This window comes from Macrosteles quadrilineatus, unplaced genomic scaffold, assembly GCF_028750875.1.
Source record: "Macrosteles quadrilineatus isolate MER2022 unplaced genomic scaffold, UCM_ALF_1.0 Scaffold_7__1_contigs__length_78375512, whole genome shotgun sequence".
Taxonomy (NCBI): Eukaryota; Metazoa; Arthropoda; class Insecta; order Hemiptera; family Cicadellidae; genus Macrosteles; species Macrosteles quadrilineatus.
Window position 1 is genome coordinate 29,299,269 of NW_026542600.1, and position 13,906 is coordinate 29,313,174.

Sequence of the window (13,906 nt, forward strand, 5' to 3'; positions counted from 1 at the left end):
GTTTGGGATTATGAGGACCATAACAGAAGAATTTCAATCAGAATTGGTTAAAAAAAAAACATCCATTTTTCCGTTATTAAATTGATGTTTTATGGGAAAATAACATAAGCTACAATAACTTTTGAACCATAATTTTTACAGCAATGGGGGGTTTCATATGTTGTTTGGAATTATAAGGATTATCACATACACTAATTTCAATCTAAACAGGTTTTGTTATACGATTTTCTCTTGCGTGAACCACACACAAGAGATTGTAACCCATTTACATTTCTAAATACAACTTCAGTGTTTGACATCATATATTTTATATAAAACTTATTTTATCCATTTGTTTGAAAAAGACTAACTCCAACAACAATAAAAATCAATGTGCAATTGATTCATTCCATTATACATAATGACTCATTTCTCATTTGTATTTTTTCTTATAGGCTTGATCGAAGTGGCACCACAAACGCCACCTGTTCCTGTTGCAAAAAAAGTTTGTTTTTAGTTTAAAAGTTTAGGTTTAGGCAAGCAAGGTTCAAATCAAATTGCATTAATAAGTTATGCCTTGCTTTTGTTTTAAAATCGCCGCGCCGTGCCTGGACTAGTTTAGTTGTTTGTTAGATAACTAACTTCAGCCTTGATCTTCAATCCCGAAATTTCTGCTCGTTTCTTTCTTTGCTTCTTGAAGTTGGAGTTGGAAGTTGGTCGTCCACTTGTTTGTACTTCTAGCAGCATCTTCTAGGAAGCACGAAGTAATTTTTAGTAGTAGGATAATTTAATTGTAGATTGTATTTTAATACTAATTTTGATTATACATAGTCAAATTCATATTTTGGTAAGTGAATCTTTGATTGGTTTATAAAAGGTAAGTTATTATGTGATCAAACAGAAGCACGCGCCCCGGTACTTGCATAACCAAAAAGTGACAGTTTAGCTAGGCCTACATAACCCCAAAAATGAAATATGCCTAAATCGAATTTTTCATTTACAGACATTGTATAACTAATTTACATTAGCCATAGTCAAGATAAGTACATCTAAGTTTAAAAAAAAATGATTTTCCCCTGTAAGTTATCTGCTGAATATAAACGTTTACAGGCCTCAAACGTCTATTTTTGAACTAGGACCTCAATATCAATTTGTAGTTATTATTTAAGTAGCCTAGGCTAAAACTTGCTAACTTATAAATTATGTGATTGGTTCCCAGATTTTAAAAATGTGATAGGGCCTAAAGTTTGTGTTTCAACTATATAAGTCTAAGTTTAAGTGGTTAACACAGGGGTGCCCATCCCCCCCTAGACTCATGACGCACCCCCCCCCCCCAATTGAGCAAAAGCCCCCCCCCCCAAAAATGAGAAACTTAAAAAAAATTATTCCCCCACCCAGGATTATTTGTAAAACTAAGTTTTATACATTCTTTTAGATATTGAAAATTCAAACCCAGTTAATCTATATAAATAAAGCTATAGTTTTGTCTGCACATTGCTCAGAATTATACATATTTTGTGTTATTTTTACATTTTATACATTGAAGAAGTTGAAACATCTCAACTTCTTGTCTTATCTCAATTTATGTCCGTCTGTCACGGCCCAGAAGGCATTTTACGCAGCCTACTCTAAAGAAAACTAGAGTACCGATTATGATTCTAATGGTTTAATTGTCTTCACAGGATTGGCGAGAGTGTCCTTAGCCATTAAAATATGGCCTCACAATTTTGGAAATAAAATAACGGACGATCAAAAACCCAATTTTGTGTGATTTTTCAAGTTTTCTCCTCCATGTTTACTACATACGTCATTTATGAAATGCTAATAATCTGTTAAGAGAACACGTCATATATGAAATTAAGAACAGCTGTTTGGATAAAGATTCCTTTTTCTAGCTGTCATTGATATGTTTACATAAATGTTGTTTACGAATACTGCGTAGGCCCTAACCATTGCCGATCACGTGTGTAACCATTTCTGATCACTTTTGTAAGCAAATCCAAAACTAATTTAGATTAATAACCGTGTGGCTTTGGCTTACATAACGGGTTTGATTTATCACGGGTACTTATATGCTACTGTAAATTCAATTAAATACCAGCCATCATCTAGGTCGGGAACCGGAGATTCTGTGTGTATCAAGTTGTACTTGTTCTTGAATTTTGATTACCGGGAAAAGACCGTGAATCAGTGTTTTACAGGACTGGAAAACTTATCTTTCTATATAGGCCCAAATAAAATTAGAGTTTTATAAGTCACCTCAATTTAAGGAATGTTTTATTGCCAGAATATCTATATAGCGTTCGTAACCTCTGCTTAACAAATTGTCAGCGTCTTTCTCTTGATATAACGACCCCCTCTCCCTCCCTTTGGAAACATCACAGCTCCAACGATGAAAATGAAATGGAAACAACGCTTGCGCCAACAATCGTCTGCTCCGTTTTACACTTGTGTCTGCTGTGCGCTATGTTACAACAGATTTCAGATACAACAGCTGGGGAATGATGACGTTATAATCACAGATAATGGAATCAACGTATTATAGTACATACATGTATTGAAGTATTATATTGTCTGTGATATAATGCTTAGTAAACTGTGATTAGTAACCATGGTAGCTTTAGTGGCTGTGATCGGGCAATTGAGTAGGCCTAAAATATGGCGACTTGTTGAATTTGTGTATGAATTGAAGAGAAACCTAATAAAGAACAGAAGAACAAAGAAAAAGAATAACAAGATTGTTCTCGTGACATTATTTTTTTAAGAGTGTTTTTATTATCTCTAAATATAATTTTACACTTTATTACTTATCTATCAATTCCTATGTTGTGATACAGCACCTACCGGTAGCCTATCTGTATATCATGAGCAGTAGTAGCTTATAACACTTTCTAAGGTTTAATATTTACGTTATTTATAGCAATGCAGTGTTTGGCTAGTTATTAGTTGAGTTGGAGTTAGCTATGATTTTAAACGTTCCCGTTCGTATAACTGAACCACCAAGATAAATAATTTAAAATCCGTCATTATTGCACAATAATAATGATTGTGCAATATTGAATTTAGTTTATAAAAATGCAAATCGTGACGTTAATGGCCGTTTACAGCGTTTTAATGGGTTTGTCATCTGTGTTTATACTATATTGGATTATCTACACAATAGTGTAAAGTATTGCAGCCTGCTACTTGATTGTATTTTAACGAGCTTTATGTCAACAAGGTGTTCTGTGCTGAGTCGCGGCGTAGCTGGACGTGTCTGTACCACGCGTTATCTTTATCTATCACATCAGTTGAGCCATTCCGTGCCCTCCCTCTTAGATCTCACGTCTTTCTAATCTTGAATAATAACTTCCCACACGAACCCTAAACCATTGACTATACACCTCTATAGTAGAGGTGTATAGTCAATGCCTAAACTATCCTAAAATTCTATTTTAACGAATTTAATTAAATAATATAACTATTGTCATTAATTAAACGACTTTCTATCTGGTGATTTCGTAATATATTTTTGATTGTCGTCACGTTGAACTCTGTTGCAATTAACTTTAGCCACCCCCCCCCATTTGAATTTTTTGCTACCCCCCCCAAGAATTTCAATGACGCAGTCTGCGTCACAGCCCCCCCTTGTGGGCACCCCTGGTTAACATACAAATTCCACAACTTATTGAGGAACATTTTGGGGCAAATCTGGATGAAGACAGTCACAGTAACGATCAGGGCTGCCAACCATCCTGAATTTGTCGGGACAGTCCTGACTTATGTCTGTATTGCCTTTATATAACTTATGTCTAACTAACTTAACTTAAATCCTGGGGGAGGGGGGCGTCCCGATTTTTACCTAACCATAGTGGCAACCCTTTTAACAATGTTTGTTGCAACAAAACAGGCTAATGAGCCACAATTGTAGAATACTTCGGCTCATATTTTGTAAGTTAGGTATTATTTAGGCTTAAATGATGTTTCTTTTTTAAGGAGTAGCCTACCTAATTAAAAGCTAGAACTAGGCCTTACCAGTAGCCTAGTTGTTTTTGCCTAAGGTAATTTAATGTCAAATTATTTCATGTGTTAGGATACTTAGAGAGGGTGCATATTACCCTAGCATCTAGGCAGCAATATATTTTTCCCGCTTAGGCCTAAATTACTTGTAATAATTTTGTTGTTTAACCCTTAACGGCACGTGCGGGGGTAGGCCTATTACATACCTCCACGTACAATAATTTTGTCATAATTTTTCAAGTTTGGTGGCATAGTCTACCTGGTGAGCATAACAGTAGGCCTAGTTGTATAAATAGTATATGCCATCATCTGGCCCAGGGTTGTTAGGCTTGACGAGTCATTGACCTGTTATCACCACCCTGGGTCTGGCATACCCCTACGCGCATACTTGTGTTACCGGTACTGGGTTCATTATGGGGTCTAGTGTACCCCCGTACGCGTAGTGGTGTAAGTTATCAGTTTTATTATTATAATTAAGTATTATAACTTAATTATTATAATCTTAATAGTGTTCAAATTTTTCCCAAAAACGAAGTAGTATCTGTAGTCTATTGTAACTTTGCCAAAAAACTTAGTATCTGTATTGTAAACCAATTGGATGGAAATGTCCAACCATAGAATCCTCTGATCTAGCCTCAAAATGCAAAGGCGCTGTGCACCGTCTACCCACGACAAAAAAAGGCCAAGACCAAGACCAAATGTGTAAATCCCAAAAAAACCAATGTACCTGGGACAAGTAAAATATTTGTGAAATGTGTTTAAGAGAACTTCTAAACCAACCCCAGGACGAAGATGTAAAAAAAAAATACATTATTACCTAAAGAAAGTTTTGAATTTTTCAATTTAAAAAAATATTTTTTATATACTGGGAAATGTTAATTTATGACATATTTACTGCTTCCATGGTTTTTAGTGAATTTCCCATGTAGGGAATAAGCTATTACCGTAGTACTCATGGTAAGACCTGGACCCGGGACCGATTTTTTGTTTTTTGTTTTATGGTCCCTAGAGGCCAAAAACACCATCCTTTCAAATTCATATATGTGTCCGTTAGCGCGATAACTCGAGCAAAAATGATCCGATTTTGATGAAATTTGGTATAAACGTGTAAACCTACGTTTATTCGAATGAGTTCGCGAACCAGCATGATCGGACCATGGGAACGGGGGTTTGTGGGGGGTTTTATGGGGTAAAAATGGGTTTTTCCCATTTTTGACCCAAAAAACAAAATTTTGCACGTTCTTTCCAAACTATTTTGTAGAGCTTAAATAAACAAATAATTTAGTATATTGAAGCATTATAATGCGCCTAATGGTTGCGAAGAAAATTCCAAAAAATTGTAAATTTAAAATTCCTATGTTATTCTTATGGAGAATAAGTAAACTGTTGTAGTTTGCTTGTTTACTAACATATTTTGCCCAAATGGAAAATGTTTTTATTTCTTACTAACAATTAACATTTTACATAAAAAAAACCCTGTTGCAGCAAACCTAAGTACGTGTTAAACTGATTCTATTTAAATAGGGAATAAATGTGATATTTTTAAGTAGACATTTTAGTGTAAATCCAATCAGGCAAATGGAAATTCGCTTAGTCTGCAGGTTTGCTGCGGCGGGGGTATTTTTACAAATATTATAGCCTACAAAATGACATGGTAGGATCATAAAATTTACGTAACAATATGGGAAAATGAATATAGATAGGTATTACATTTTAAGTTTAGTAAGTTACAAAAACTTTTTTTATACCCATTTTTATTTCGGGGTCCCTTAGCGTGCGCTTAAGGGTTAACTTATTAATTATCAATTAACTTAGTTCTGTATTTAGCAAAACATCCCATCTTCTGTAGGCTAATTTAGTCAAACTTAGCCAAACTATACCGTCACGAGACTGTACTATGCCTATCTATACCGGGTGTCCGAAAAATAACTCCTCAGTTTTCAAAATACCTCACTATATTATTAGTTTAAATAAATGAGTGATAATCCTTGGTGCTGTAGAGTAGCCTATACTTGTAAGTTTTAGTTTTGCACGTTAGCAATAAGTTTGGTACACCCGTTTGACCTTGGGCGTAGTTTTGGTAGCCTAATAAATAATAATAAACAATTTTAAAAATAATGGTATTAATCGCTTGGATATCTGCAGGGCTACAAATGGTTCACATTTCGAGGTGTACTAGTGTTAAAAAACTTTTATTTCCTCAAATCAAGCCTTTTATTCATACATTTCATTTAATTCATCAGTCATTGTAATTTGTATATATTATAGGCCTACAATAAATACACCTGCTCATTTTAAAAACATCAATAATATTATAAAGTTTAAGAAAGAATTCAAATTATTCCTTATAAAAAAGAAATACTATACAATAGAAGAGTATTTAAATGATTGTTTTTTAAAAAGTGACTAGTTTAATTTTAATTTTAATTCTTAGATTTAGTTTTTATTTTTTGTTCTAGCTAAGAAATGACAATATCATCTGTTTCACCAGCTTTGCTGGAAATGTGAAATGTTTTATGACAATAAAGTGATATTATTATTATTATTATTAATACATTTTTAAACTAGGCCTAGTTCTTTTTCGGTCACCCGGTAAGACATAAGACATAAGACATTTATTCATCATTTTTTACATATGAAATGCATAGATAGGTCAAAATGTTGGTTAATACATCTCGTATTCAGTCTTTGAGTAAATAAATGTATAAATATATAAATAACAAGGAATTCAGTTAATACAGTCAATATAATACAAGAGTTAAAATTGAAATTGAGCGACGAGCAAATAAATACAAAAGTTACAAACCATGGCAAGAGATTAAAAATTTGACAGTAATAAATTAAAAAATCGTGCAACTTATATCTAAATCACAGTTACATCCTATTTCAAATATTTTTTATTAACTTATCAGACATGCTAAAAAAATCTTCGATACGGTAGAGCGGGTTGTTTACTAAAAATAAAAACAGCCTTTTCTTAAAATTCTTAGGGGCGGTTTGGGAGCTCGAGCCCAGCTAGTACGCGCCTAGTGTTAGACGCGCCTAACTTTAGTCCCCGGACAAGAAAGCAGGCTTGGGAGCTCGCGCCTAAGTTGAAATGGTCGTAGATCAAGTATAGTCGCGCCTAAGTTGCAGCGTAGCTTGATGGACAGGGAATCGCGGGGAATTCAGGTTTTGACGTTGGCAACGGCCACTGCAGAGCACGTTACCGTTGACAACAACAAAAGATGAACAATTGAAGATGGATACAATTTTATATTGGTATATCAACGGTGGCTAATTAGTAGACTATGGTTTAAGTTTCTGCATTGTACCATTGCAAAAATTTAGTTTTGTAAGATCGTTGATTTACATCTCAATGACGGCTATGTTTTATCTCTGGTACTACACCTTATAAATACGTACAGAGAAGCATAGGCTTCTGAAAATCAATATGATTTCTTTCAGAGATCAAAAACATTCGGTAGCCTAATCATTTAACAATGATTACCCTGTGTGTGGAACGGTAACACCTGAAACTCGGTTTCATGCAGTAAAAAGCTTGAAAACTAAACAGCAATTGCCCTGTATAATATATGGGTATTGAAGGAAATAAAATAAAAAGTATTTTAAGTAATTGCGGAGGTTATGATAGTGTGAAGCAAATGTATATCTGTTAATATTTACAAAAAAATTGTTGTAAATTTAAAAAATTTTAAACATGACTCTCTTTTATCTAACTTTCCTATAGTGAAGTAGCTATGACCATAGGTAGCACTTAGTTCCGGGACCGATATACTTTTCCATTTTGATGTCCCTAGAGGCCAAAAACATCCCCTATTCGTTCGTCCCTATTCGTTCAAATGTTTATATATGTATAGCCAATACATTATATACACGTCCATGATCGTGACCGTTTCATGATCGTTTGATAAAATTTTGTAAACCCTAATAAGTTCGCGAACCAGCATGATCAGACCATGTGAACCCGGGGTTTTATGGGATAAAAATAGTTTTTTCCTCAATTTAAACCCCTAAAACACAAATCTGTATCTTTAAAATATTTTAAAGAGTATAAAAACAAATTAGTATCTTAAAATGTTTTGTACGGTTATTGGCTAGAGACACTATTCAAAAATCGTAAATTTAAAACTCCCATGTGATTCTCATGGAGAATACGTTAACTGTTGTAGTTTTGTAGTTTATGGATATATTTTGATGAATCCTGGCAAATTTATTTATTTTATATAAAGATGTTAATATTTTGGTAAAAAAACACACATTATTGCCCTCCCTGTAGTAGCATACCTACACGTAAGTAGTTTTAGTTACTTGTTAAACCTAAAGCTATTTAAATAAATTTAATTGAAAGTCCTATTAGGTTATTGGATATTCGCTTAGTCTGTAGGTTTTCTGTGGCGGGATTATTGATTTACTGTATATATTTTCTTATACTCCAAATAATCTAGGTACTGTACTACATTTTGATGTAACTAGCACTTGTCAATGACACTGAACTGAGCTCAATCACAACGCAATAGAGAAAAAGAAAATGATTATGACTGTGAGCTATTTGCAGTTTTTTATGTTTTGTTTATTATCTCTTCACTTTTTCGTAAGGGGTGAGTGGGGGGGGGGTATGTATGTGGTTGCTAATTTTTTCCTAGCTAATAAAATATTTATAATTAATGTACGGGTACTTATAACCAAACTCTCAGTTGAAATAAATTCTATTCAGGCTCCATATTTTTATTGTAGTTAACAGTAAAAACAAAAACAAAATAATATTTCGTTAAATTACTTCCCGCATGATTTTTTCCTTTATTTTGAACAACAGAAACCTAAAAAAAAAACTTTTATCAAATATACTTTGAGGGTAATGACATTGTTCGGAATTTAATAACGAATTCCAATATAACATTCTTTTACTTAATATGTAAACAATTAACTTTCTAATGAGCTAATACCGGCATGATGTCGACTTAGACCTGCCCCCTGGCAGGACTAAAGTTGGGGACTAAACTCACTGATTTTTATGACGAAAACATATATCTTAGTCCCGAAATTGGTCTCCCAAACCCACCGAGACTATCTCTTAGGCTGGCGTCTAAGTCTACTTGACTCCCAAACCAACAATATTTAGGCGCGAGATTATCCCAGCACAAGTTAGGCGCGCGCCTTACTGATCCCGAGCTCACAAACCCGTTTTCGAGGCGGCAGCCTAAAATACCGGAAATATCCGGATTTAGTCGCGCACTAGCGCTAATACCGAGCTCCCAAACCGCCCCTTAAAGTCTAAATCTGTCACAGCCAGAGGTAATTTATTTAATAGCCTGATACCCATCACAACATGTCCAGATCTTGTTTTTTCCAACCGTACCTGAGGCAGATCAATCTTTTTGCAGTTTCTGGTACTAATACTGTGCACTTCATTTCTCATTTTGTATTTAAAGCTATTCTTAAAAGTAAACAATAATAATTGATAAATGTATAAGTTAATGATGGTCAATATTTTTAATTCAATAAAAAGGGGTTTACAGTGTGCTTCACTATCCTCTTTACACATTATTCTGATGATTTTTTTCTGAGATAGAAGTACCTCGTGGATTTTAGGAGAGCTACCATAATAAATTAAACCATATGAAGCAATTGACTGAAATAACACAAAATAAGCAGATTTTACATAATCAAAAGGAACATAGTGCACTAATCTAGAGAACAAGAAAACAATTCTTGAAAGCCTATTTGTTAGTTGATCAATCTGCTGTGACCAGGTTAACTGTTTATCAATCAAAACACCCAAAAACTTAACATAATCTTGTGAATCAAAAACATCAGGTACTTTTCTTAAGCTAAATATGACAGATTTTGTTTTTTCGTTGTTTAAGAGAAAAGAGTTTGCTGCAAACCAGTCTGAAATGTTACCAACTACATCTTTAACATGCAAACTTAATAAATCTATATCAGAACCATGCACAAGAAAGGTCGAGTCATCAGCATATAAATAGGTATCACAGAGAACATTATTAGGCAAATCATTTATCGATACTAAAAATAGAAACGGCCCAAGTATGGACCCTTGCGGGACTCCGCAAACTACATTAGACATAGCTGACCGCTCGCCCTTGATACAAACCACTTGTCTTCGGTTGCTTAAGTAAGAATTTAATAGGTTAAGGGCAGCCCCACCGACTCCGTAGTGCTGTATCTTGCCCAAAAGCATCCGATGGTCGACGCAATCGAAGGCCTTGCTAAGGTCGCAGAAGGTGACCCAAGCAAAGCCTCCGCCCTCAAGAACATCATGTATTTTAGCAATCAACGCCCCAACAGCGTCGGTGGTGCTGCGCAACCTCCTAAAGCCGAATTGTGATTCAGAAAGAAGGCCCAAAGCCTCAAAATGGTCACTTACCTGACGAAAAATGATGTTTTCTAACACCTTTGACAGGGCAGGAACAAACGAGACTGGCCTATAATTTGCAGGGTTTTTCTTGTCACCCTTCTTATGGATTGGAGTTATTTTAGAAATCTTTAATAAATCAGGAAAAGTTCCTTCTTCAAAACAAAGGTTAGTGGCAGTGACCAGTGGTGTCGCTATAATATCACCAACACTTTTAATGACAAAATTTGACATTCCGTAGAAGTCTAATGCTTTGGAATTCTTTAAGTTACATATGACCTTTTTTACATCTACTTCATTCACAGGTTGGAAATAAAATGCTTGAGTTGCACGAGGCACATTAAATAAATAGCTATCAGAAACAGTGTTAGGCTTAACTATACCAGATCTTATTACATTTACAGAATCAACAAAATAACTATTCAAAGTGTCAGGACTAATAGGTATATCACAGCAAGGACTAGAATCTTTGAAACTTTTAATAACCGACCAGGCCCCCTTGCACTTGTTTTTGGAACTTTCTATTACATTAACATTGTGATTAAATTTAGCATCTTTAATTTTCTGTTTGTAGGTTTTCCTTAAGTTGCGATAAAGCAACCTATCTGCCTCTGAGCCAGTCATATGAAATATTTCCAGAGCAACATTAATTTCATATTTTAATTTAGCAAGATCTTCACTATACCAAGGCTTTTTGAAATCTTTATGTTTGTTGGAACTATGCTTAGGCCTACACATTTGCAATGGAAAAGAATTCTGAAAAACTAAGTTAAAAGCGTTAAAAAAATATTCAAAATACATGTCAGCAAAACTAATTTTATTATCACAGCCCATATTACTTAATGCTAGATTAAAATCATTAACAACTAATTCATACAATTCCTCCCAGTTAATCAGAGAAAGTTCATGCTTGAAGGTTACCATGTTTGCTTCGGAAAGATTCCTCCTGTAGATGGGTATGTTTTCCTCCGTCTGACTCCCCCGCTCCGTCGAGTCTTGTACCAGGCGAAACCACAGCATCGAATGATCGGAGTAGTAGCAAGGTTGAACCTCAGAATAACAGTCATCCCTCTTTGCATTAGAGAAAACATTGTCCAAACATGATTTCTCCCGGGTAGGTTGGTAATTGGAGCAATAAAAGTTGTATTCTTTTAACAACTTAACAAAACGTTCACTTGAGTTGCTAAACTGCGTAATATCAAATTTTGAGTTAAAGTCACCCCCAAAAACAAAAGTATACGAGAACCATTTTGGTTGGTTAAAAAAATTAAGTATGCTATCTAAAGTCTCTAAAAAAATATTTCCATCAGCATCAGGTGTGTGATAAATAACTACAACTACCAACTTCAGGCCTATATTAGGTTAGGCCAGGTAGGCCTATATTAGGTCATTTTTAAAAGCTAGGTTTATTCAAACTAAGAATTTTAGGATTGATTTGATTTCACATCTATAAATAAATAAATAAAAATGCCTTTATTTCCGAGCGTCTCTCAGTACAAATATTACTGTTTTACAGAGTAACTAAGGTCAAAACTAACTAAAAATACAATACTATTATAATACAAGACATTGTGTATAATACAAGATCGTGTGATTAAAAATAAAAATATAAATTTTTTTTTATTTTTATTCTTAGTTTGAATAAACCTAGCTTTTAAAAATGACCTAATATAGGCCTACCGGGTGTCCGAAAAAGAACTAGGCCTAGTTTAAAAATGTATTAATAATGTAAAATAGTTGTATATATTATATACAACTATTTTACAATATTAATACGTTTTTTTAAGTTTCTTTTAAAAGCCAGGACCCCCAGCTGTTTTAGGTCCAAGGGGAGATCATTGTAAATCTTTGGGCCAAAGTATGAAAACCCCTTCCTACCCACTTCCAGGCGCACTTTTTGAAAGTGGAGCAAGGCGTTGTGCCGGGTCTCGCGTTGGGTCATCTCCCCCCGTGCCACAAGCCTTTCCACCAGGTACTTAGGCTCTTGCTGAACCAAGACCCGGTGGATGAGGCTACAAGTCTGCGCCCTGCACACGGCACCCATTGACAGCAACCCCGCAGCATCCCGGAATGGGGATACGCGTTCACGCTTACGGATACCGTAAACGAAACAAACGGCGGAGTTCTGCACTTTTTGCAAACGGGACATCTCTTCCCTTGAGATGCTGTTTCCGAATGCAGGGAGACAGTAATGGAGCACTGACAACACTAGTGACTGTACCAGCTGCAGCTTGGCTGTCTCTGGCAGGATGTTTTTGTACCGGTACAGACCACGCAACCTTCCCAAAGCCACCTGGGAAACATAAGTGATATGGTCCGAGAATGTGAGGCCACTGTCAAGTACCACACCCAACGTCTTGACAGTATCTCTCACCATTAAAGGGTTTCCTGTGAGTTGAACTTGCATGTCTCCATTTGCAACTCTGTGAAGAGTAGTGGGTGGAGCAATATGAAGAACAGTGCATTTGTCAGCGTTCAATTTCAAACCATGTTTGCGTGACCATTCACTTACTCTCCCCAGATCAGAGTTCACTCCTGCAAAAGCTTGCGCAGTGGCCTGAATCTCGTACAAGAAATGCAACTGGCACTTCTAGGCTTACCGTTTTTTACCATTAGACAGTTATTTCAAATCAACAATAAATAGCCTTCTAAATATTTTTTTTATTTTTTTTTTGTCCTGTTCAAGTCTAGAAGTGTTAGGCCAAACACTCACTATAACAACTGAAATAGAGGACTATAGAGTAAAACGCTAAATGGGAATTTTATTTTTTCAGGTTATCGCAAAATACATTGGAAATGTCGTCTAAAGGAACATTAGGTATGTAAATAGTATATAATAAAATATTACCTTCACAGAATTTTAATCCTACAAATCTTATTGTATAGATATTTGTATAACTCTTCTTCTTGCAGGGCTGGCCTTAGGTAATGCGGGGCCCAGCTCAAACATTCAGAGCGAGGCCCCTTAAGTTACTAAAAACTAGTACCATTACAACTACAGTACAACAAACAAACATGTCAATGTAAAATAGGCCCATTAGTAGGCCTCTCTACCATAATCTTATCCCCCCACCATTTGCCATAATTGCTCATATTTATAGGATGTTTTTTCTTCTAAAAACATACAGGTAATAAACAATTATTTTTATTTAGCTACCGGTACAGTCTTAGTATAGTATTCTTTTTTAATATTCTCAACCAATGGCTTTTAAAATTATATAACAGCCGTAGTCATAACGAACTACAAAGGATCGTTTTGGACAGTAACAAGGCCGGGATTGCGAGTGACGATTATCGTATCGCCGAGACCGCAAGATTCTCCAAGCTAGCTCCAATTTTGTTAGGGTTGATTACGAGGGGGTCTACTACATAAGAATTTATTCCCACTAAAAATACTGGTAACTGGTTATTTAAATCTGTTTACACCAGAATTGTGGTAACATCCTGGATCATCTCTCGCCACGAGCCCTCCCAATAGAACCGCATCTAGGTTTAATGTGATAGTCATTACATGTCTTTGTTTTACTACATTACTTGATAAGGTAAACACTA

General features: G+C 35.2%; 1 protein-coding gene across 2 annotated transcripts in view; it reads left to right on the forward strand.

Moving 5' to 3' along the window:
* The first annotated feature begins 684 nt into the window (after positions 1–684).
* LOC128998262 (bifunctional purine biosynthesis protein ATIC) overlaps positions 685–13,906 on the forward strand; it is a 33,383-nt gene continuing 20,161 nt past the window's right edge. Inside the window, exons 1-2 of one of the 2 annotated variants that reach the window (XM_054424316.1) lie at positions 685–743; positions 13,129–13,172. In XM_054424316.1, the coding sequence (XP_054280291.1) occupies positions 13,151–13,172 (22 nt within the window). In that variant the 5' untranslated portion in view covers positions 685–743; positions 13,129–13,150. Of the gene's footprint in view, positions 827–13,128; positions 13,173–13,906 lie in introns of both variants that reach the window. The other variant, XM_054424317.1, reaches the window with a different exon arrangement.